The sequence below is a fragment of the Stomoxys calcitrans genome, chromosome 4, assembly GCF_963082655.1.
Source record: "Stomoxys calcitrans chromosome 4, idStoCalc2.1, whole genome shotgun sequence".
NCBI lineage: Eukaryota > Metazoa > Arthropoda > Insecta > Diptera > Muscidae > Stomoxys > Stomoxys calcitrans.
This window is the reverse complement of record NC_081555.1, coordinates 162,468,100-162,494,416: the sequence shown is the minus strand read 5'-3', so window position 1 is coordinate 162,494,416 and position 26,317 is coordinate 162,468,100. Positions and strand designations below refer to the sequence as shown.

Sequence of the window (26,317 nt, the reverse complement as noted above, 5' to 3'; positions counted from 1 at the left end):
TCCAGCAATATTATTGTTATTTTTTTTTATGATTTTCATAATTAAATGATACGTATTTTGCAATTATTTAAAATTAAACATAGTTTTGGGTATATACATAATTATTAATTAAACTATATAATTTTATTTTTAGTTTTTCAAATTCTATGCTAATGTTTAAGTATAACTTATTTTGTCAACAAATACACAATTCTTTAGAGAAACTATCAATTACCATTTTCACGTTTCCAAGAAAACCTTTGCTAAACATACGGATTCCAATTGCTGTCATCCTCTGGTGTCAAACGATTGGTAATAAGTAATATAATATCAACAATCCACCAAACACCAACTCCTCCCAATGTTAGTAGTTTACCAACAGCTGTTCCAGTCTGACCCAAACAAAAACGGTCCATGCCCAAGAAACCCAGCAGCAAACTGTATAGTAAGGTGGTGAGGAAGTAATGTTCAGAGTATCTTATGCAAGGAACTCCATCCCTTTGAAATGTTCTGGGTCCATGACAGTCAATGTCAGGGAAGACAGTGCAATGAACCTTTTTTTTATATAGATTTTTATTAAAATTGATTCCAGTACCATTTATTCAAATGTTTTTTTACCACTTACCTTTGTGTGCTCCACATCTTCGTAATTAAGACCACCAAATTTTAAACAGCCATAGCCTTTTTCCTCTTTGGCTGTTCTATTATCTTTATGATCGATGGGTTTGTTACATTCCAAAAAATCGTCTGGCAGAAGAGAACAAAGCACTTTTGGACCCCATATTCGATAAACATTACTACTGTCGGCACGGGAGCTGGTCGCAAGGGATGATGAAACTTGCTGTTCTCGGTCACTACGTGCCTGTACCGCTTCTGCCAAATGGCTAAAGTAGTAAAGCAAAATAAATCCCATGCATATAGTTCTATAGGAAAACATTTTGTAAATGTAACCCAAATATCCAATGTGTGTCCAATTGAAAATAAGAAAACAAAATACAAAAAAAAACAAGCACAGCTGATTTGGGCATTATTTACACGTTGGGTATCAAATATGCGTGCTACATCAGTCATGTGTTTCTAAAGGGTGATTTTTTTGAGGTTAGGATTTTCATGCATTAGTATTTGACAGATCACGTGGGATTTCAGACATGGTGTCAAAGAGAAAGATGCTCAGTATGCTTTGACATTTCATCATGAATAGACTTACTAACGAGCAACGCTTGCAAATCATTGAATTTTATTACCAAAATCAGTGTTCGGTTCGAAATGTGTTCATTCACCGTAACGTTGCGTCCAACAGCATCTTTGAAAAAATACGGTCCAATGATTCCACCAGCGTACAAACCACACCAAACAGTGCATTTTTCGGGATGCATGGGCAGTTCTTGAACGGCTTCTGGTTGCTCTTCACTCCAAATGCGGCAATTTTGCTTATTTACGTAGCCATTCAACCAGAAATGAGCCTCATCGCTGAACAAAATTTGTCAAAATTTGAACACATTTCGAACCGAACACTGATTTTGGTAATAAAATTCAATGATTTGCAAGCGTTGCTCGTTAGTAAGTCTATTCATGATGAAATGTCAAAGCATACTGAGCATCTTTCTCTTTGACACCATGTCTGAAATCCCACGTGATCTGTCAAATACTAATGCATGAAAATCCTAACCTCAAAAAAATCACCCTTTATGATAGGGGTGTTTTATTTAGCCATTAAAGCCTAATACCAAGGCGGATTTAAAAAGGTGCTCTCATGAACAGCTGTTAACAGCCGGCCAGCTTTGACGGTATTAAGATGACAGTTTTTTTGCATTCTCTTTGTTGTTCTTCTTTCTCGCATATTCTCAGCTCATGCACACACATGTATTCATACACGCACACAAATATGATTTGTGGTTGTTGTACAAATGAGACCACCTTTAATTGTTTCGCCATGAGTCAGTACTAGGGTGCTTCAGTATAATTTAAGTTCAATTGATTGCAAATGTAATTAAATGCTAACGAACGGCTCTGTTTCAATGGCTGTGTAGTGTAATGGTAGCAAAGTTGTAGGGATAGTAAAAATATGACGTTAAGTGTGGTGAATAATTTTTGAGTAGCCCAGGGGCTAGTACATTTTTGACAGCTCAGCAAATTTTGGCGTTTCATTAAGCATGTCATTAACCTATGTCAGTAATTGTAAATTCATTTGCGTTTTGGTATACAACTTGCGTGCGACATTACATAGCCGCCTACATTGTGGGCAGTCCTCACTAAATTTAAACAACTTATTTGGCATCAAATAAGTAAAATTATTGTTTATTATCATTGGCAACGGAATTCTAAAAAGATGTTAATTACCAATAGTGGATAAAAGTACAGCTCTGTGTTTGTAGTTTATTGAAATGATGGCGCCGCTGTTTAGTGATTTTTCTATAACGGCGTCAATTCGTTCAGCATTTTAATGTAAACAATAGGAAAAATATAAACAAACTTGCATTTACATTCATTTTTCGCGAAGTAATATTTCGTGATGAAAGTTCCATGTACAATACGTCCTAAAATTGGGAAATAATTAATACAGCAAAGCAACACTTAAAATATTATTAAAGTGAATCGTAATAAACACAAATCTTAGCATTTGGCGCACAATACCAAGAAATCTAGATGCACATAAAGGAATACTGCTTGCTTATTTACGTAGCCATTCAACCAGAAATGAGCCTCATCGCTGAACAAAATTTGTCAAAATTTGAACACATTTCGAACCGAACACTGATTTTGGTAATAAAATTCAATGATTTGCAAGCGTTGCTCGTTAGTAAGTCTATTCATGATGAAATGTCAAAGCATTCTGAGCATCTTTCTCTTTGACACCATGTCTGAAATCCCACGTGATCTGTCAAATGCTAATGCATGAAAATCCTAACCTCAAAAAAATCACCCTTTATATATATTTTCGATCGTCATGTCATTTTAGTCGGTCTAGCCATGTCCGTCCGTTCGTCTGTCTGTCTGTCGAAAGCACACTAACTTTCGAAGGAGTAACGCTAGCTGCTTGAAATTTTGCACAAATACTTCTTATTAGTGTAGGTCGATTGGGATTGTAAATGGGCCAAATCGGTCCATTTTTTGATATAGCTGCCGTATACACCGATCTTGGGTCTTTACTTCTTGAGCCTCTAGAGGGCGCAATTCTCGTCCGATTTGGCAGAAATTTTGTACAACGGCTTCTCTTATGACTTTCAACATACGTGTCTAATATGGTCTGAATCGATCAATAGCTTGATACAGCTCCCATATAAACCGATCTCCCGATTTTGCTTCTTGAGCCCCTACAAGGCGCAATTCTTATCCGAATGAACTGAAATATTACTCAATGACTTCTACAATGTTCAGCATTCATTTATGGTCCGAATCGGACTATAACTCGATATAGCTCCAATAGCCTGTTTACCTAAAAAGAGATAATGGGCATAGAACTCGACAAATGCGATCCATGGTGGAGGGTATATAAGATTCGGCCCGGCCGAACATTGCACGCTCTTACTTGTTTTTTTGATAGAATTGTGATAATACTAGCATATCAAAATAAAATAATATTTATAAATACTCAGGATTCACTCACTATTAGTGAATCCTGATAAATACTAGAGGTGGGCATTTTAGTTCCTTTTAGTTCCGTTCCACAAAAGGAACTAGTTCCTTTTCTTAGTTCCTTAGCTCCTTTTTCATTTATGATTCCCTTTTTAATTCCTTTATACAAAACAAAAATAATTTATTTTGAACCTTAAACTGAGTGTCTTTAATTGTACATATAGATACAAACATTCCGACTGTATATGTAATTGAATTTAAATTAATTTTTTGTACTTTGTATTAAGTCTCGAGGCGTATCAAAACAATTTAGATTTGCTGACAATAAAAAAATATGTGGATGGCACCACGTTTCTATATTTGTGTAACCACATTCATTTAATGTGGTTGCCACAAATATTTTATTTTCCTTTCACCTAAATCACAACGTACACAATTGTTGTTCATTAAGAAAGTTGACGCTTTTATTTAGCAAAAGAAAAGTGTACATGCAAAAAAGGGAGCTATGGAACTATAAAAAGGAAAGAAATGCAACTAGTTCCAGCAGTTCCTTACTTGGATAAGTTCCAATGAACTAGTTCCATCCGGAACTACCCAACTCTAATAAATACCGTGTCAACCCTTTTCCATGTCCTCAAATTTGTTTCATGTGAAATGTACTTATTTCATTTGTTTACATCCTAATTTTTTCTGCTTTACACTATTTTAGGATAACTTTTTAAAAAAAATATTATTTTTACTTAACAATTTTAATTTAATAAATTATTTTATTTTATTACGGGATAAATAAAAACGACACTTTCTTTATTTTTTGATATTTTTTTGTCTACCCACGCCACTATGTGTCTGTCTATGATAGAAACTAGGCATATATTTGGCTCATTCGCACTTCTTCGCATTACGTACAGTGGCACAGATAAGTCTACATACCTTTTCATAAATATGAGGCAGTGTAGCAGTTAGGATAACATTTTTCCCTACAAGTTTTACTATATATTGGGAACCATGGTTTTCAATTTTAGCAACTGTAACGAAGCTATCGTTACATACATTGATCACTCTAATCTATTTTTTTTTATATATTATATATTTTTACATTTATATGAAATATAGTTGTATATTATTTCCATTTATATGAATTGCATTTATATTAATTCCATTTAATTATATTTCTTCTGAGTTTATATTCACTAGCTGGTAATTATAACAATACACAACAACCACCAATTAGCTGCCATCTGCTGCCAGTTTTTTGCAATAATATCTAGCTCTCTTATACTTAGAGATGATACTCATTTAAACTTGCTCATAGCATCACTACAACAATGGTTGGCTGCACATGCACACTACGTCACAGATACTCATACTCCGACATCACAGATACTCATGTACCGATAGCATGTTCTACTCTTCGAGTGATCATCACTACTTCAGTTGGGCTTAGGCTGCCGTCGCGTGTGGGCAGTCACTGCAAGTATCCCTGCAAACATTTTATATCGTACGAATCACTAAATCTGCACTCAAGGAAGTTGAAAACAGTCTTAGGCGATATCATTTTTTACTCTAATTAGTGTCTCGGTATGGGAGAAAACGTGCCACTTGGCAATATATACCCATGAGTGACTAAATAGGGACTAAAAAAAGCTTAAAATTCGATTATCAACGTCATTAATATAAAATAAATATGTTATTTGCCTAATGTTCTTTTACCTGTTACCTGGCTGATTCGCGACTGCTGTGTTTTGTTGTAACTTGCCTGGTCTCTTTAAAAGTTTTGCTGAATACATTTATAGTAATATTTAAGCCTGGATTAAAAAAAAATGTTAAATACGCTTATGACACTACTTTTGTCATTTTTCAAATTTTTTGCCTGTTAGGGCGCAGATCATGAAATTTTACAATTTTATTTCATTGAGCTCGTCTCGAAAGAGAAACAAACAAAAATTGTAAAATTTAATAATCTTCTGGCTAAAAATTGGCAGAGCCCGGCCTGGATTCGAACCGGGTTACACGGAGCGGGAGCCGTTGCCTGATGTCTAGCGCTCGAAGACATCAATACAACTTCCAACAGACGCACAAAATCATAAAGTGTAAATGCCACAAAAAAAAGTCTGTCATTACATAAAAAATACATGCATTGGGAAAAAGTACAGCTTATAGGCAGGGCTGTCGAGCGTGGATAACGTGGTAATTGTATCATATATACACGGCCCTTGAAGCCATCACACCTAATACTGGTTGAAAAGTCTTCCAACCAAAGACGAAACGCGTTTCATAGTGGTTGGTGTGTGTTGCTATCTTTGGCTTTCCATTTACAATCTCCGATCAATGAGCTCGTCTCGAAAGAGAAAAAAACAACAACTACTTTTGTTTGAAACCCGCTAAGCTTACCCCGGCAAAGGTTATTATACAACCATAGTTATTTAGCAAAAAAACGTATTCGTAGAAAAATTTCGTTTTGTCAAACGCGTTTTTTGAGTAGGGTATGTAGACTTTTCCGTGCCACTCTATGTGTGAAAGAGGATACAAACGAACTCAGAAATAGATACTCGCAATTAAATAACAATTTAATTCGTACAATAAAAACTATGTTCAACGTAAGCCATCTTTGCCAATCACTTGCCTTGATACAAAAATAATCGGATTTCAATGTCTAAAATAATTAAAGAAATTTACAACTTGTTTGAAAAGTTGTTTATAAGTCAATACCATGTTTAATCGTTCAAATTTAGGTCTATATTTTTTCAGTGTACTATTGAAATAAGACAAGTTTTAAAAGATAACGGTATATTTTGCAACCTTTTTCTACTGCAACTTTGGGAAAATAATTAGGATTGGTGTATTAATGTGGTATGTTCTATTCAAGTGGGTGGCAGTGTATTATGAATATTGGAAAAAACCATGTGACTTATCATAACGTTCATATCTAGTTGTTTTGTTGTTGTTTCAATAAAACACAGATGATTTGCATGCTAGAACATAACTGTATTTTACGCACTAATTTTATTTGTGTATATCACTTGTGTATTGTATTTGTAAAAGTAATGTAAAACATTTGTTTACAGCTTTAAAGCATTTTCATACATTTTTCTTATTATTTCTCAATTATCTAAGGCCCTTATTAAACATATTTTCAGGAATTTTAACAACAATTCCTATGAGACACCATTAAAAATATGTTTTGTATATACATATGTACATAATATATATATATATGGTATTTTATACTAATATACATTTGTTTGTATGTGTGGTCGCTATAAAGGTATGTATATAGAAAAAGAAAAATATATCCATGCATCTTTTATCTTCTATTTAAAACATAACAAAATTCCCTCACTCTCACGCTCTCTGTTCGTTCTCCTTGTTAACGGCAAACATATTGCGCTGGTCCTTCTGTTCTCAGAGTACTAAAAAGAGAGAAAGTTTTGCATAGATTCTGAATGTGTTTGTGGTTGGTCGACAACAAAACATTGGCCAAAACATCTTCGCGCAAATCTTTGGGCCTTCAAAAGTGTTGGCGATGTACATCAGCCAGTTGCGATTTTGCGATCATTCTTCTCAGTAGTGCCACGAGGAAGAAGCTGCTAGGAGGTATAACTAAAGCACGCACCACCGGCAGCCAGCCCACAGACCGAACGACCAAACTAAAGTGTGGTGACACTTAATAATTATTTTGTGTATAGAATTTTTTTGGTGTGCAAAAAAAAAAAAAAAAATGAGCAGAGGAAAATAGAAAAAGACTGTCGCAAGTTTATTTATATGCCCAAAGCAAAGTGCATGTGTGAGACGTTATAGAGTGATTTTTGTGTACTTTTTGACCATTTCGCTTGTTCCTCGTCCAATAGTTGTCCGCGTACACGTTGTCGACTCGAATAGCAGGAATTCTGCTACAGAACACTTTATATATAGATACTTTATAGAGATACGGGCAGACAGACCGCGTTGCTAAGTTCGTGGAATTTTATTCATTTTTTTCGATTCAAACGAGGAGTTTTTTGCTGCTCGTGCAGCATCACGTAGTTGCACAAACCTCATATCTACACAGAGAGCGAGAGGTGAGCGGCTGGCTAATGGTGGTGAACTTTGTTTTTATATAACTACAGAGTTGTCGTTGCACGAGGCGGTACAGAAAAATATGAATTCTCCTGTCCTATTATGCCATCACCTGCGGTGATCCAATCGTCGTAATCAGCCAAAAAAAGTTCTTCTTTTCATACATTATTTGTCTTTTCTCTCCTTTCCAGCAAGATGAACGCCGAAAAACTCCGTCGATTACAGTCCCAAGTGCGGATAGGTGGCAAAGGTACCCCACGCCGTAAGAAGAAGGTTATGCATCAATCTGCCGCCACGGATGATAAGAAATTGCAAAGTTCTTTAAAGAAATTGTCCGTCAGCACCATACCCGGCATTGAGGAGGTTAACATCATCAAGGATGACCTAACGGTGATTCATTTTAACAATCCCAAGGCCCAAGCCTCTTTATCGGCTAACACATTTGCCGTAACCGGCCATGGCGAAACCAAGAAAATCGTGGAAATGTTACCGGAAATTCTTCCCCAGTTAGGCCAAGATACAGTCATGCAGTTGCGTATGTTTGCCAACACCATGTCTGGTCAGCAGGCTAAGTCTGGATCCGGCCCCACTTTGGAAAATGTCGCCGAAGAAGATGAGGTTCCCATGTTGGTAAATGATTTCGAAGAGGTTGCCAAAATGGATGAAGCCAACGCGCCCAAATCGAAGGGTCAACCCGATCAGGCAAAGCCCAAGGAGGGAGCAGAATCTAAAGTCGATGCACCCAAAGCTGAAACTTCTTCTGCTGCAAAGAACGACGATAAGTCGGATAAAAAGGGGAAAAAACAGCAAAACAAACAGTCGGCCAATGGGGCAGCTAAAAATAAACCCGAATCGCCAAAGAATGAAAACAACAAACAACAAAAACCACAAGCGAAAAATGACAAAACCAATAAACAAGAGACTAGTGTCGCCAACGCCGCCCCAGCAGTAGAGAAAAAGCAAAATGAGGGACCGGCTAAACCAAAAGAATCACAAGAATCGAAAGGTGCTAAGGAGGGTGGTAAAAAGGGAAATCAACAGCAGCAACAGCAAGCGAAACAAGATAAGCCAAATGATAAAAAAACTGGACAAGAAGCAGCAAAACCAGCCGCTGCCGCCGCGGAACCAAAGGCTGAGGTGAAGGCTGCGCCTCAACAACAACAATCCACCCCTCAGCCAACAAAAGTGCCAGAGGTAAAGAAAGAAGCTCAGCAACCCCAAGCCGCTGCACCTCAATCTCCTGCCCCACAAGATGCAGCTAAACAACAATTGAATGTCCAGCAGCAACAAAAGGCTCCATCACCTCAGCCAAAGGATATGAAGAAGGCCGCATCTCCTCAACCACCAAAACCTGAAGCTAAGTCGGAGAAACCACAGGAAACTAAGACAAAGGAAAAGGTTGCGGAAGTTCCCGTAGACTTGGTGGCAAATGCAAGTGCTAAAGTTGACGAAGTGATTGCGGCTGCAACCAATGAAGTTGCCAAAATACCCCAGAAACCAGCAGAAAGTACCACTGCAGCAATTACTCCCGCAGCAGCACCAGCTCCCGCAGCAGCACCAGCTCCCGCAGCAGCACCAGCTTCCGCAGCAGCACCAGCTCCCGCAGCAGCACCAGCTCCCGCAGCAGCTCCTGCTCCCGCAGCAGCACCTGCTCCCGCAGCAGGACAAGCTCCCGCAGCAGGACAAGCTCCCGCAGCAGCACAAGCTCCCGCAGCAGCACCTGCTCCCGCAGCAGCACCTGCTCCCGCAGCAGCACCTGCTCCAGCAGCAACACCAGCTCCCGCTGCAGCACCTGCTTCCGCAGCAGCACCAGCTCCCGCAGCAGCACCAGCTCCCGCAGCAGCTCCTGCTCCCGTAGCAGCACCTGCTCCAACTGCATCACCTGCTCCAGCTGCAGCACCTGCTCCAGCTGCAGCACCTGCTCCAGCTGCAGCACCTGCTCCAGCTGCAGCACCTGCTCCAGCTGCAGCACCTGCTCCAGCTGCAGCACCTGCTCCAGCTGCAGCACCTGCTCCAGCTACTGCACCTGCTCCAGCTGCGGCACCTTCTGCTACACCTGCTCCAGCTGCGACACCAGCTCCTGCTCCAGCGGCGGAACCTACACCAACTGCCGCACCTGCTTCAGCTCCAGCGCCGGTACCCGCCCCAACTGCCGCTCCAGCCTCTGTTGCTGCACCTGCTCCAGCTGCAAAGAAGGAAGATGCCCCGGGCAAAAATGCCAGTGCACCGAAATCACCTCAACCTCAACCACAAGCAAAACAAGGAAAGCAAGGCCAGGCTCCTCCTAAACAAAATCAGCAAGGAAAGCAAAGTCCACCCAAGGATAATAAGGCAAATGCTAATAAACCTGTCCCTCAGCAAAAGCAAGGCGGCCAACAAGGAAAGAAACCCAATGCCAATCAATCGCCAGCAAATACACCACCCACAACACCCACCACTGAGACCGCCAATAAGCCGTTAACTCCGACTGAAGCGGCGCCTGCAAAAACAAATGAAACTAAAAATGATGCCCAAAAGAAAGAACCTGCAGCCAATCAAACACCACAAACACCCAGCAATGATGCAAAACCAGATGCTCAGAAGAAACAGCCAACACCAAATCCACCTGCCGCAGCACAGCAAAAACCAGCTCAACAAAAGCCAAACAATCCAAAACCAAATAACAGCGGCCCAAAGCCAGCTCCAAATCAACCCAACGCTGGAGGAGCCAAGAAGGGACAACCGAATGCAGCACAACAGCAACCAAAACAAGCAAATGCGCCAAAACCAGCTGACAAAGCCAAGCAAGCTTCTCCATCTAAAGCTCCCCAGAAGGGCCCCCAGAAAAACTCTTCTTAGACAACCTTCTTTGGCATTTTTTATCACGCATTTTTATTCACCACTAATTTTTTCTATTTGCACGAGTACACATTTCTTCTGATGATTTCAATTTCTACTCCATGTCCTCACTAACCCCAAGTCATATATTTTTTGTTTATTAAAGGAAAAAAATACCATCCATGCCATAATGTTGCTACATAATCTCAAAGGATTTTAACAATAAACGGTTATGGTGGAGACAATTCAATGTGTTTTACTTTCTTCTGGCTCTAACAAAATTGCCTTCTAAAATATATTCGATCTCTTTGTTAAGGTCTTGGTTGCAGGTTAGAATGAATGTTTACTTCTGTGCAGAAAGCTTGTTGCTCGTCATTCAACATTGCTCATTTATAAGGATTCCTTTTTTGTCAGCAGCAAAAAAAAAGTCATACGGTGCAATCCGCCATCTTGGCATAGAGATGATTTACAAATATGACATTGTTGTCAACACATACAAGAAAATTGTGTGGGTGTGCGTACGTGAGCATGTAGTTTAAGATAGAGTGGCAGACTTTAAACAAACTCAGACAATTTTAGTCAATTGTGATACCACAGAAGCATTAGACCAAAGCCTCTGATGGGAATCAAACCCACGACCCCTGCACTGGTATTCGGAACACCCTGCTAACTCAGTTACTCTTAAACAACGTGGGCAGGTATGCTAGAAATAAGTAAAAACCTAGAGAAAAATTAAAAAATACGGTAATGAGCTTTACCAGAATTCCAAACTAAATATCTGTAAGGCAATCTGACAAGACATGTTGTAATTTTGGATTCGAATCATTTCCTCATAGCAGCAAAGGTTTACTCTCGTCTGCGTTAGAAGTGTACGATCGGACATACCAATTGTCTTATCAAACTTCATGTAGAAATTACTTCTTGTTCAGATAATACTACCGCACGTTGAAAAGCCCTTAAAAGTCTATGCTTGAAACCCAGAAACTTCCAGCAAGGAACCCACCATGCCGACCATTTGTACCGTAGGGCTGACAATGGAACATGCAGAGAACTCTGCAGCAATTTGTACTGTAATGAAGGTATATCGAAAAAAGAGGAGGACCGTCTTTTTGTGGCAAGAAGATTAAAAATGGAAACAGACACTGGATCATCGGTTGAAATCGGAAGACATATCTATTAATTCGTCATTGCTTTTTTTATTATCCTAGGCTAACCCAACGGAAAAGATGGAAAAGTTGATGTAAAATTTTAAAGTTACTTGCGCAGAAACGGGGTCAAAGATTCTTTTCTGGCCTCTTAAGTGAAAAATCTTATACTGCACCTAAAAAAGAAAACGTTATTCGAAACAGTTGAATATTATAACAATAATCGCTTTTACAAAAATATCGATAACTTTCAATCGACAGAATATTACATTGAATTTAAGCTGGGTATGCACCCCTAGCGAAATTTTCGGTTGCAGCCACGACATTTATGTCGTCGATAAAATATAATTGTATAGAATAAAAGATGGCTACAAACATCTGTTTATAATTTTGACCGAATTTTAATCTTTTTGGTACAAAATAAATAGTTTTTATTTGCAAATAACTTTAATACATGTTGCATGAGCCTATTAAAGCACATATTTTCATTCGTAATTGCAAAAAAAAATATCCAATGCCTCGTATGTCACCCTGTTACGCAAAGAAAATTTCATTTAAGCTGCGTACCTGCAAGCGAAATTTTCGATAACGGTATTGGTAACGAAAATTTCGCTTTGGATATGTCAATGCATTTCCTTTGGTAGCGAAAATTGCGACAGAGATGCATACAGCCCTTTAAATTGAAAACCGTTAGACAAATGTTTTAATTCCAAAACAATAACATTTATGTTTATGCAGACATTTCATCTGCAGTTGTACATAGGTTTTACGATGAAAATGATTACACATTTATAAATTGGGTTTGTGTTTGTACATGTCGTTCTGCAGAGAAATGGATTTTATAGCGAGTTTTTTTAAATATTTTTGTTCATGTCGTTCGTTCATTTACGTGTGTCATTCCATTGCGAATGAGTAACACGAATTATTTTCTATAATACTCATACGCACGAATGGTAAAGATTAAACAGTGTTTAGAAATCAGCTTATAATACTAGGGCATTGCGAAACTATTGAAGGTGGTCTCATTTGTACAACAACCACAAATCATATGCTGCAATCCGCCATATCGTCATCAAAATGTCATTTCAAAAACCCGTAAGGAAGGGCAAAAGTCGGCCGACTATGTAATACCCAACACCTACCATACAAGTTGATGTTTTCGGATGGGTAATTAAACAATCCGTATCAAATTTTGAGCAAATATGTTCAAACTTTAATAACTAAGGTTCACAAATAACAACATTATTGCAAATAACCCAAAACCTGACAAACATATATATGGGAGCTATATCAAATTCTGAATCGATTTTGAGCAAACTTCTCAGATAATGCGTTAGTCGTCGGGGAAAACGTTGTGCAAATTTGTTGCAAGATTGATAAAAAATGCACTTGCAGTGGCTCGTGAAGTGGAAATCGGGCGATATACAAATTTCAGCCAAATCGGACAAACATTGCGGCTTGTTAGGGCTCAAGAAGACAACTCGGGAGATCGGTTTATATGGGAGCTATATCAGGTTACAAATCGATTTGGACCAAATTTGGCACACTTGTTGCAAGTCATAACAGAACACTACGTGCAGGGGCTTAAGAATTAAAATCGGGAGATCGGTTTATATGGGAGCTATATCAGATTACAGACCGATTTGGACCATACATGGCACACTTATTGAAAGTTATAACATAACACTAAATGCCAAATTTCAGTCAAATCGAATGAAAATTGATACTTCCAGGGGCTCAAGACTTCAAATTGGGAGATCGGTTTATATGCGAGCTATATCGAAACCTGAACCGATATGGCCCATTTGCACTCCCCATTGACCTACATCACCAGCTTGACGCGTTCGACCGCTATCGTGCTTTCAACAGACGGACGGACATGGCTAGACCTACTCAGAATGTCCAGACGATCCAGAATATATATACTTTATGGGGTCGCAAATCAATATTTCAAGGTGTTACAAACGGACTGATTAGATTAGCATCTCCCCATCCTATGGTGGTGGGTATAAAAAGGGGAATTTACTGAAGGAATGTTTTTTAATTTCGCTTTTCTAACCTAGCACTGGAATTGCCTTTCGCTGGCATGCAAACTCATATGAACAACTCTTTGCATATTTCACAAAAGTAATCCAAGTTTCGTGTTCATGCATGTGAGCTTTCAAGTTTGACGGAGTAGAAAACACGACGAACATTTCTCACATTTGAACTGCTTGGAGGCGTCCTGATAGTGGCTCATCATGTGTTGGTTTAACTGCAATTGCAAAAGGCATTTAAAATATCATTGCGGACTCGTGTACTCGTGTGGACTTGCATGTAACCGAGATCTTTCCTTGGGGGTAAGGGTTTTGGACACTCTTTGCAAGCAAATTCATTGATCCTCTTTTGGGCCGATGTTATGTGGTTCTTTACGTTAACTTCTTGGTGATAGCAGTTGCCGCAGAAATCACGACGTCCCAGCAGTATATTTGTGTCTGGCAAAGTCTGAGTTCCTTCAGGCAGACGGCCCACTTATAACTTTATCTATGACGCTTGCTTGGCGGTTCGTCGGTCAACTTGTCTGTATTCCTTGGAACTCTTTTTTTCTTTTCTCGTTTTATTTTTTTCAAAAACTGGAAACTTAAGACTGAAATATATGTTTTTTGTTGCTTTAAAGTTACTGAAATTAACGATAGTATGGATAGTCATCGATATTTTTTTAAAAAATATCGAAAATATCCATTGTTGCAAATATCGTAGTTTGCCAGCTCTATATGGTGGTGGGTATAATAAGAATTTTATGACTATTTAGCGTTGTTTCAGATGTTTCAAAATTTTTCATCACACCTAATATGGTTGAAAAGTCTTCTAACGTCAAAGACGAAACGCGTCCCATAGTGGTTGGTGTGTGTTGCTATCTTTGGCTTTCCTTTTCCATTTGCATCTCCGATCATTGAGCTCGTCTCGAAAGAGAAACAAACAAAAATTGTAAAATTTAATGATCTGGCCCTAACAGGCAAAAAACTTGAAAATTTATATTAAAAAACAGTAAGGCAGGGCAAAAGTCGGGCGGAACCGTCTATATAATACCATACACTGAAGGGGGAGCGGACCCTACCCCTTACCCTAATTTTCAGAAACGCCAGATCTGGGAGATGCATTGTACGATTTCAGCGAAATTTTGTGTGCTCTCTTATAGTAAACCTACAAACAAAAATTTGGTATTCAAATTTCGGATGGGGTACCTAGCACACCCCACCCTAAAACCTACCAAATATATATATATACATCAACCACGATTAAAGATTCCAATCTTATATCCAATTTTCGGACCAAGTGTTTGGGGGAGCACCCCAATCCCCAAAACACCCCTAAATAGGACATATTTACCCACCCACATGGCAATATGGAACTTAAATGAAAGGTAAAATACGAGTCTGATATCCAAATTTGGGACAAAGTTTCGGGGGGTCCACCCCTTTTCCAAAACACCCCCCATACAGGACTTATATACTGACCATGGCAATATGGGGCTTAAATAAAAGTTATTTGAGTGTAGAATATGAATCTGATATCCAGATGTGGTTCCAAGTGTTTGGGGGACCTCCCATCCCCGAGAGCATACTCCAAAGAAGACAAAGTTACGACCATAGCAATATGGGAGACAAATGAAAGGTCTTTGGAAGTAAAGCACGAATCTGATATCAATGTTCGGGAAAAGTGTTTATGGGGCCACCCCACCCCCATAACACCACCCATATAGGAAGTATTTGCAGACCATTGCAATATGAGGCTCAAATAAGAGGTATTTTAAAATAGAACACGAATCTGATATGTATTTTCAAAGCCAAGTTACTGAGTGCCCCCCCCCCCAAACCGGTCATGTTGCCGACTATGGCAAAATGGAGCTCAAATGCGGTATTTGGGAGAAGACCATGAATCTGACATCAACATTCGTGACCAATTGTCTAGGGGACGTCCCACCGCCATAACAACCCCCAAGTAGGACGTATTTGCTTACCAAGACAATTTGGGTCTTCAAGACAGTGGAGTTCGATATTCATTGTTTTTAGGGTCCTTACCACAAACCGGACATATTTGCTGGCTTTTTCAATAAGGGGTATAAGTGAATGGTATTTGAGGCTTATGGCAATATGGGGTTCAAATATATGAGAATAGTACGTTGCTGATATATTTCTAGGCCTTAGTGTCTGGGGGACCACCCCACTCCCCAAAACACCCATAAATCGGGCATATTTACCGACCATGTCAATGTGGGGTTGAAATGAAAGGAAGCAAGAATTGATACCAACTTTCGGGAACAATTTTCTGGAGGTCTACTCCTTTCCCAAAATACCCCACAAACAGCAATTTTTTACTGACCATCGCAATATGGGGCTCAAATAAAGGTTTTTGGGAGTAGAATACGAATTCGATATCCAAATGTACGACCATGTATTTTAGGCATCACCCCTTCCCCAGAACACCCCCCAAAGGATAAACATTTTTCGATCATGCCAATATGTGGCTCAAATGAAAGGTATTTGAGATTAGAAAACGAATTTGATAACCAATCTGGGGGCCATGTTTTTGGGAGACTCCTCATCCTGTAAACTACTGAAAATTTTAGCTACTACGGCCACTTAAGTGCAAATCGGGCGAAACATATATATGGGAGCTATATCTAAATCTGAACCGATTTCAATTAAATTTTGCAGATATGTTAAGGTTAATAACAAAACATTCCGTGCCAAATATTGTGCAGTTCGGTTGAAAATTGTAGCTACTACGGTCATTTAAGTTCAAATCGGACAATACATATATATGGAAGCAATATCTTAATCTGAACCGATTTCGATGAAATTTTGCAAGTATGTTAAAATCAGTAACAAAACAATCCATGCCAAAATGTGTGCAGATCGGTTGGAAATTGTAGCTACTACGGCCATTTAAGTGCAAATCAGGCGAAACATATATATGGGAGCTATATCTAAATCTGAACAGATTTTTAACAAAATCAATGGCGTTCATCCTTGGACCAAAAAAGTGATATGTGCAAAATTTCGTGATGATTGGATAACAAAGACAACCTTCACTTTGATTATAAGGACTCACAGACGGACAAGGTTAAATCGAATCAGAAAGTGATTCAGAGTCGATCGGTATACTTATCAATGGGTGTAGCTCTTCTCCTTGTTAGCGTTGCAAACAAATGCACAAACTTATAATACCCTGTACCACAGTGGTGGTGTAGGGTATGAGATAATTTTAGACGAAAATAAAACTGCGCGTCATCGTTTTGACGAAGGATGACTGTCAAGTCTTACTGACATTTTTGTGCAATAAAACAATAAATCCAAAAAGATTTTTTTCTGTTATTAATGCCCAAGTATTTGTTTTTATTTCTATTTTCAAACAATTGTTATTTAAGGAATATATGGGCCTTCGATCGCGGAACCACGGAGCTTGGCGACGCCAACTGTATCATTATAACGATTTGTGGTGGTATACAGAAGCATATTGTTTACTTAGAGGTATTTGAGTTCGCCAACAATAACCGGGTTTGATTTTTCTTGGCGTTACTTCCTAGGTTGGATAGTTAAAATAATAAAATTTAACGAGCGTTGTTCGTTTGTAAGACGATGATGGTTTAATTATAGACAAAACGTACGTGAGCTGTTTAAATCGTTGTTGCTTTAATAATAGCTAAAAAATCACCCTTTATATATATACATCCGAAGCCTTTATATATCGGTTGATTTCAACTCTCTTTTCGTTCAATGTGTTTCTTGGCCGTCACCTCCTTCGCTGTCCTTGCGGGTTCGAGTCTAGGACATTGTTCGCTATACAATCGCACGATCGGCGTAGAATGTGACCCAACCAAGATAATTTTCTCTTTCGGATTTCTACATCGACAGGCGTAACGTTTGGTCTTATTTACAGTTTTTCATTTGAAATATGGTTTGGCCACAAAATTCTAAGTATTTTTACGAATTTTTCTATTTTTTTGTTTTTTGTGTTTTTTATGTTTTGTTTTTTTTTCATAATAATTGGCAGGGTAGTTCGTCGAAGAATGTCGCTGGTGAAAGGATGGAGTCCCAGAAACTGGTTAACCTTTCAACCAAATTTTTTAATGCATTTCGATTTAAATCCAAATGGTGATTTTATTAATAAATAAAATCACCCACGGTTGTCAACTAATAAATAAGTTGGACCAGTATTGGTATAAGGCCGAAAGAATTTGCGGTTCGCACATAGACTGGTTGTTGTTGTTGTAGCAGTTTGTTGTGTTCTAACTTTCGTCTGTTTGATTCTGTAGAGTGTCAAAACCCAGGAACTCTGCGACTAAGAAGGGATGCGTCCACAGGGATCTGGGTCTGAGTCGAATGGGTCTGGCTGGGCAGTTGAACGGGTGACTACACGTCGTGCGGTCCCCTGTTACAATCGGGACATACATCGTGCACGTCGGCATCAATCCTTGCTCTGTAGGAGTTGAGGCGGCAGCATCTGCCCGAATATAATTGAGCCAGAACTACTTTGGTTTGGCGAGGGAGGTCAATTTTTTCAGTTCCAATGGGAGGCGGTCCTTCTCCAAGGACTGCATTCACCCGGTAGCCATTTAGCGCAACTGGTACCGAATCTGCATGAATGTTGTCTAGACCTGCTCGATATGCTGCTTGATCTAGAGGTTCTCTCTTGTAGCGCTGAACCTCATGCTCTACTTCATGTAGATCTACCTTAAGGCTTCTGGGCGGTGGATATCTATCCACAAGATGATGATTTGGATGGTCTCTGCGAAAAAAGCTCAAAAGATATTGCTTGGACAGCATGTCGTTATGTCTTCGCACTGGTAGAATCTTTGTTTCCTGATGGAGGTGGTCCATATGAGTATTGAGGAGGCATCCCGTCGAAGTTCGGAGGGCGGCATTCTGGCAGATCTGAATATTATTCTATTCCATAGACTGGTTGGTGGCGCTTGTGAATATAGATAAATGAGAATTATCTAAGAACATGGCGCAAGCAGAATTCCGCTCTCAATGGCATGCAGTTTGCGTCGTTTGCATTTACTAAATATGCATTATTTCCTTTCCCGGGAAGGAAACTATGGCTTAATGCACTTACATAGGGTTTCGGTAGTCTTAGTTTCCAATATGTGTTTCATTATTTCTTTTCTTTTTGCTGCAAATTTTAATTTTTAAACCGAAGGATGGGGGTGTAATTATTTTGTCATTCCGTTTGCAACACATCGAAATATCCATTTCCGACCCTATAAAGTATATATATTCGTGATCAGCGTAAAAATCTAAGACGATCAAGCCATGTCCGTCCATCCGTCTGTCTGTTGAAATCACGATAAGAGTCTTTAAAATAAAGATATTGAGCTGAAACTTTGCACAGATTCTTTTTTTGTCCATAAGCATGTTAAGTTCGAAGATGGGCTGTATCGGACTATATCTCGATAGAGCCCCAATATAGACCGACCCGCTGATTAAGGGTCTTAGGCCCATAAAGGCCACATTTATTAACCGATTATGCTGAAATTTGGGACAGTGAGTTGTGTTACGCCCTTCGACATTCTTCTTCAATTTGGCCCAAATCGGTTCAGATTTGGATATAGCTACCATACAGACCGATCCGGCGATTTAGGGTCTTAGGCCCATAAAAGCCACATTTATTATCCGATTATGTTGAAATTTGGGACAGTGAGTTGTGTTAGGCCCTTCGATATCTTTCTTCATTTTGGCCCAGATCGGTCCAGATTTGGATAAAGCTGCCATATAGACCGATCTCTCGATTTAAGGTCTTGGGTCCATAAAAGGCGCACTTATTGTCAGATGTCGCCGAAATTTGGAACAGCGAGTTGAGTTTGGCTCCTCGACATACTTCTGCAATATGGCACAGATCGGTCCAGATTTTGATATAGCTGCCATATAGAACGATCTCTCGATTTAAGGTCTTGGGCCTATAAAAGGCCCATTTATTGTCAGATGTCGCCGAAATTTTTGACAGTGAGTTGTGTTAGGCCCTTCGACATCCTTATTCAATTTGGCTCAGATCGGTCCAGATTTGGATATAGCTGCCATATAGACCGGTTTAAGGTTTTGGGGCCAAAAAAGGCGCCATTATTGTCCGATTTCGACGAAATTTGGGACAGTGAGTTGTGTTAGTCACTTCGAAATTTTTCTGCAATATGGCCCAAATCTGTCCAGATTTGGACATAGCTGCCATATAGGCCGATATCTCTATTTAAAGTCTTGGCCCCATTAAAGGCGCATTTATAGTCCGATTTCACTGAAATTTAACACAGTGACTTATGTTAGGTTTTTCGACAAGCGTGGGTTATATGGTTCAGATCGGTTTATTTTTAGATATAGCTACTAAAAAGACTAATATTTGATAATTTTTTTATGATTTATAATTATCTAGTCATTCCGTTCGTAACACCTCGAAATAATGACGTGGTGTATATATTTTTGATGGTCTTGACATTCTAAGTCGATCTATTCATTTCTGTCCGTCTGTCGAAACCATGGTAGTGGTCGATCGAATTAAGCTATCCCTTGAAATTTTGGGCCACTTGCAAATGGGCCATATCGGTTCAGATTTCGATATAGCTCCCTTGCAAATTGGTCTTTCGACTTGACTTCTAAACCCCTAGAAACTGCAATTTCTATCCGATTGGGCTGAAATGCACGTAGTGATCTGTTACGATTTCTAACAATCATGGTTTGAGTTCTAAAGCACCTACTTTGCAGTTCTTATTTGGTTAATGCTCTACTTGCATGTTCTGTAATTACTTCTAACATCTTGGGTATGTCATATAATGATTTGACCTATAGAGCACTTAGAGGGCGCATTTTTGCGCCGATTTGGTAGCAGTATGTTGTACACTGAGGCGGCAGCCCTTGCCGATGAAGAACTCCATCGGGTCAATCCGGTACGTACAACCGGCCGACATGGGATTTCTAACAATCATGCCAACTATGGTACAAATCGGTTTATAACCTGATGTACTAGGTTCCATATAAACCGAATAAAACTATCTCCCGATATGACATCTTGCCCCTGTAAACCATTGAGTCCAATGCTAAATTGATTTCTGTACTCCACATACAACTAGCTAGATGTGTCGTCTAACTTTATATGCTAATTTTGCTATGCTAATCTTCGAATAGAATCAAAGAGCATTATGGTCTCAAACTAGACAATATCCTGTGGAAATCACAAAAGAAAATTGAAAGTTCACGCATGCATGATACGATTAGAATGGTTTATAAAATCTTTATGGGTCAGCAAATTTGGACTCAAATGCGTGTATCTTCCAATAATTGCCGTAAATTCTGGGGCAGCTCACTAATTTCTCATTCCACCTGACAGATTATTAAACGATGACCAATGTTCTGTTTTTGTTCACAAAAATACTATAATTTCCATCAATCATACATACACACATACAAACAACATACAAATGTAACAAATATTTTAATAACATTTCAATAAGCACAGCACATCACATCGCTCAATATGTTTAGGCATGTTTTGAACTCTCAGCGGCTTTAGGGGGCTGCTCTTTTGACTCAACGTTCAGTTTGTACATGGAGTAGTTTAACATCGAAGCAAAGCCGAGCCATGCAATGTAGGGAATGAACAAGTAGCCCGCGATTTTGTTGACTCGATAAAATAGAACACCACAGACAGAGGCAGTAGCCGTTAAAGCAGCGATGTCGATAAGACCCTAAACACACAATACAAAAACAAAAAAGAGAATAACGTCGGTTAGAGTGGTGTAATTATCAAAGCGAATATCCATCTAAAGATTAAAGAAGAATGAGAGATAGAGGTAGATAGTGAATAGTGAAGAAAATGATTTAATAGAAAATTGCGTCATCCAACTTTGGAAGCCACTTACTCCTTTAATGTTATGATGACCAAAGAATATTGGTGACCAGGCCCAATTCAATGCCAGCTGTGTTCCATAGGCCAAAAGGGGCAATTGCGCGTCACCTGAGAAACCGCCGCCATCCCGCCACACCAAATAAGAAGCATAACCCATGCCCGAATAGAGCGAAGTCCACATTGGACCGAAAATCCAGTTCGGTGGACGATATGAGGGGAATTTCAAACCCTTGTACCACGGATCTAGATTCTTACGAGTCACTATGCTTCCCATTATGCCTCCCAAATTGGGAAGAGCAATGGCTCCAGCAATTCTCCAGCAATCGCTCATATTGACAAAATTAATTTTATATTTCACTACTTCTACAACGACTTTCTTTTACTTGCGTTTTTTTGTTTGCTTCAATGCGTTTGCTATGAACTAATGTTTCGAACTGAAAACAAGTTGGATGCGTTCATTATAAATGTGTTCTCTCTAGTTGAGCGCCAACAGCTGAGTCAATTGTTGCATAGTAATGTGGGTAATACTTCTGCGAAAAGAAAAGAAATATATTGTAGACACATAGTAATGTGGGTAGTAATAATGTGGGTAATACTTCTGCGAAAAGAAAAGAAATATAGATACATGAATATATGCAAAAATTATTATATGATAAAAAAAAATTTTAAAATGTATTTAAATGCATCATGCATTTTATTTTCATTTCATTTATTAACCAAATATGTAATATAAAGCCAATAAGGCCCATAAAATAATTACAAACAAACATTTCAGTAACCCGAGTATAACAGATAATTAAATTCATTTCTTAACATAATGAGGTACTTTATTATATTTACCTAATATTTGGCTCCCCAGCCATAAAAAGGTTCAGTTAAAATGAACTTATTTTCAATTAAATTGAACTTCATAAAGCGCTAAAGTCATTTTCATACGATTTTAGTTTATATTGTTTTTAAAAATGTTAAAAATGGTTAGTTTTATGATAACTTGGCCAAATTAATTTTTTCTTCATTCTGTACATGTGGTAAACAATCGCGTATGACAACATTAATCGTGTATGACAATATCCTTATAGGAATAGGTTAGTTTGGAAAGGGGGTGGAAATATTAATCCGCCCCATGCCACTAAAGGCATACACCTAAGCCAGTAATCGGCTTGTTGTGCGCTCTAAAAACTATAAAGTAACCTATAAAAGGAAAATTTTACGTATGGAATTCCTGCTACTTAAAAAATCCTTAATTGTTTCCAATACCATTCCCCTAAGTTGATTCATGTCTGGTATTGTGTCTTCACCTAAGTGCCGATATCTGTTAGACGCGAAAGCCGGGCAATAACAAAGGAAAGGCTCCAACGTCTCATCTTCTTCCCGCATACCCTATACATGCTATCACTCGCAGCACCGATTTTATATAAGTGATCTCTTAGTCCCATGTGTCCTGTTATGATACCAATAGCTATACTGACCTCCTTCTTACTTCCTTTCAGTAATAGCCTCGTCTTCTCAAGATCCGGATCCCTCCATAGGATTTTCGCCGTCCTACCGACCGTTTCGCTGTTCCACAAAGTTGCATGCGCATTCGTCGCCCACTCTCTTAACTCGGACTGCGTCGACCCAAACGGCTTCGGGTTAACCAAGGTGTTAATCTCCTTCTTACACTGCAAGACTGTTCTCGAACTTACTGTCTTGGTTGTTATTGCCCTTATGGCAATTTTACTGTCGCGACGTCCTCGCGTTAGCACCACACCACTTCACGCATTCCACGATTGCTCGGATCTCCAATCTCCCATCGCCGTAAGTTTCATAGCTGCAGTGGCTACCTCACACTTAATCTGTATGTCAATGGGTCGGATATCTACAATAGTCTCCAGTGCCCTAGTGGGCGTGGTCCTAATCACTCCGCCTATGCAAAGACAACATATTCTCTGAACCTGTTGTATGGTCCTTGTGTTGCACTTTTTCTCCATAGCAGTCCACCAAACTGATGAGGCGTAAGTAAGCATTGGTCTAATCACGCTACTGTAGAGCCAGTGGAGTATCCTCGGATTTAAGCGCCATTTCGAGCCTACGGCCTGTCTACATAGTGCCCAACATCTGTGAGCCTTCTCAGTACGCTCCTGAATGTGACACTTCCAATTCAATTTCCTGTCCAAGATCACACCTAAGTATTTGACCTTGTCAGATATCGAAATCATCTTATTGAGGAAACATAGTGCGTTAAATTGGCCCACCTTCGTCTTTCTCATGAACAGGTATATTTCAGTCTTCTCTGGGTTAACATTGAGACCTCTTGGTCTAGCCCAGTCATATGCCATATGCAACACCCTTTCGGCCCTTCTGCATATCTCGTTCGGATCCTTACCCCTTACTAGTATTATAGCATCGTCTGCGTACCAGACGGGTTCAAATCCCTCCTCAGTTAGCATCCGTAATAGGTCATTTATGGTCACCCATAAGAGTGGCGATAAAATGCCCCCAGTGGTGTGCCTTGTGCCACTTTCTGTCTTATATTTATGTCATGGGACACACAATTGATCCACCTGTTCCTTAGCATAGGGTTTATCCAGTCTCTAAGGACCGGATCCACTCGGCTCGGTCTAAGGATTGGATAAGTGTGTCGGTCCGCACACTGTTAAAAGCCCCCTCGAAGTCAATGCATACCGCCAGGGTGTACATTTTGGCATCGAAGGATTCTTCTATTTTATGAACTACCTCGTGCAGGGCAGTCTCCACCAGCTGTTCGCTGGATGTCCTACTCTTTACCAAGTTACTGTTAAAAATTTCTTTAAAAAAACATACATAATGTGAATTATTCTGTTAGAAATAAATACAAAGTTTGAAGATCATTAAAATTCCGTTCTATTAACATATTATTTTGTATAAACCGATCTCCTATTTTAAGCCAACATATTTTGGATCATAAACCGTAAAATATTTTGCAACAAAACCCGTAATAGGTACTTTATCCATTTTTCGTTCCATATTATTCATATCTTCGAATTAAAGCTGACTAATGGTAAACGATCGCACAAAACAGATAGAGCGTTAAGGTTAGCTATATAGCAGTGATAATTGGTAAAAGCGGAAAAAAATTGCCATGGGATATTTAAACAAGTAAAAGCCTCCTAAGATTGGTCCTAGGAATGCCAAGATTAAGCAAATCTTGGCATTCCTAGGAAGTTTGTGGTTTTCCATAGTTTAGCTAAAAAATCTTTCAAATCAACTATGTATATTAAAAAAAAATTATATAAAACTTGTAGTTTTTGACTGTAGTTGCACAAAAACATTCAAATTTGGAACATTTTTTGAACAAAATTTTTACTAATTTGTACTTGAAGAAAATTGTTTTACGCATCGTTGAAATGAAAATAACGAAACTTTTATCATGTATTAACTCATGATAAAAGCGTTGTCTACAAAAGGAATATTTGACTTGTTGAATAGAATTTTGGTTTAGTAAAATAGCTTACCAAATTCAAGATTATGAACTATTTGCCACTAACTAAAGATGTGTAAAATTTATTTAAAATTTGAAATTTTTCCTTGTTTTATACAAAATTTGACTAAATTATATTGAAAGTGAGTAAATGGAATATGTTTTTATATAATTCTATGAACAACTTGTTTCTGAGTGTACCTGCTCGGTAAAATGGCTTGTACCAAACGGTACTAATCGATTTATGTTTCATCCATGCCATATGGATTTGTTTTAATACCATACGGTGTTGCTTTACTATCAATAACGTATGATAATGCAATGGGCGCGATAAAGATGAAATCCCTAAATGATGCAATCACACTTCCTTGCTTATTTAATTGGCTGCCAAAGAGTTCGGGTCTTCCCTTTCTGCGTTTACCATCAGGTCTATTTTTAAATGCTTTTCACACTCCTCCTTTCATGCTGACAACTTGATCGAGTTAATAATTGGCTTGAGATCATGTTCATAAACATCAACGCACAGTGGGATAGAATCGAAATCAACTAGTAAAACTTATAATTGGCTTGAGATCATGTTCATAAACATCAACGCACAGTGGGATAGAATCGAAATCAACTAGTAAAACTTATGCCAAAAATATATATGAAAACGGACAGAAATTTTTAAATGGCTAGAGCTGAAGTGTTATCAAGATTGTGCAGTTTGTACTTTATTTTTAGGATGAACCAACAAATCTAAGACATTTGTATGTAGTATGTACTGAGATAAGAGAATTCCATAATTAGATCGTAAAATGAGCACATGTAGGGATACTAATGTCGAAGCAAACATTGAAATGTATTGTTTATCTTATCTTAAGAGTGCATGTGTTTCATCTAATGCAGGTTGCTACAATAGTTGACTATGTAAAAATACTCTGTGTGTGGAAATAGGCTACATTCGTTTTGTATTTGTTGTCCTTAGTTATTAAGCATTGCATAGATTTAGAATTTTAAGCACGTATTAGGTATTAAGGTTTGTTTGTAAGTAAAATAAATTGAGTTCTTTTTCAACCATCAACGGAGACACTTGTTTTCCCTGCACACTTTTCAATGTGCAGCAAGCAAGCGCTGCACAAAGATCTTGAGCAAAATTTTTGGGCAGTAGGTTGTCTGACCGTCTCTTGGCAGGGCCATAAAGTTGGTTACCTGTGTATTTTGAAAAATCGTTCGGGCTGCTTTTGTGGTTCGATTTTCAAATTTCTTTTTTTTTGCTGGATATTGCTCAAAAGTATTAAATTCGAGCAAAATCGGTGCAGATATAGCTCCCATGTATAACCTTCAACCGATATGGCCTTTAGCAGTCTTAATTTTGGTCCTATCTTTACAAACAAGACGTTCTATTTAATGTTCCAACATGTGCGCATAAGTTTATCAAAATCGGTTC

The 26,317-nt window shown here is 38.7% G+C and overlaps 3 protein-coding genes across 4 annotated transcripts; 1 reads left to right on the top strand and 2 right to left on the bottom strand.

The window, feature by feature from the left end:
• Window positions 1-10: 10 nt before the first annotated feature.
• LOC106091276 (TM2 domain-containing protein CG11103) lies at window positions 11-979 on the bottom strand. The gene is made up of 2 exons (XM_013257755.2): window positions 605-979; window positions 11-533 (listed from the first exon to the last, which is right to left on the bottom strand). The coding sequence occupies exons 1-2, from the start codon at window positions 914-916 to the stop codon at window positions 243-245; spliced, it is 603 nt and encodes a 200-aa protein (XP_013113209.1). The 5' UTR covers window positions 917-979; the 3' UTR covers window positions 11-242.
• A 6,062-nt stretch (window positions 980-7,041) lies between these two features.
• LOC106091282 (nascent polypeptide-associated complex subunit alpha, muscle-specific form) lies at window positions 7,042-10,673 on the top strand. 2 transcript variants are annotated; one of them, XM_013257760.2, is made up of 2 exons: window positions 7,042-7,149; window positions 7,803-10,673. In XM_013257760.2, exon 2 carries the CDS (start codon window positions 7,807-7,809, stop codon window positions 10,447-10,449), a length of 2,643 nt encoding a protein of 880 aa, XP_013113214.2. In that variant the 5' UTR covers window positions 7,042-7,149; window positions 7,803-7,806; the 3' UTR covers window positions 10,450-10,673. The 2 variants fall into 2 exon arrangements, with proteins under 2 accessions (XP_013113214.2, XP_013113215.2); XM_013257761.2 differs by lacking the exon at window positions 7,042-7,149 and adding an exon at window positions 7,276-7,613.
• Window positions 10,674-20,951: 10,278 nt separating this feature from the next.
• Window positions 20,952-21,885, bottom strand: LOC106091286 (translocator protein). Its single transcript, XM_013257765.2, has 2 exons — window positions 21,463-21,885; window positions 20,952-21,288 (listed from the first exon to the last, which is right to left on the bottom strand). Exons 1-2 carry the CDS (start codon window positions 21,778-21,780, stop codon window positions 21,082-21,084), a joined length of 525 nt encoding a protein of 174 aa, XP_013113219.1. The 5' UTR covers window positions 21,781-21,885; the 3' UTR covers window positions 20,952-21,081.
• Between the last annotated feature and the right edge of the window lie 4,432 nt (window positions 21,886-26,317).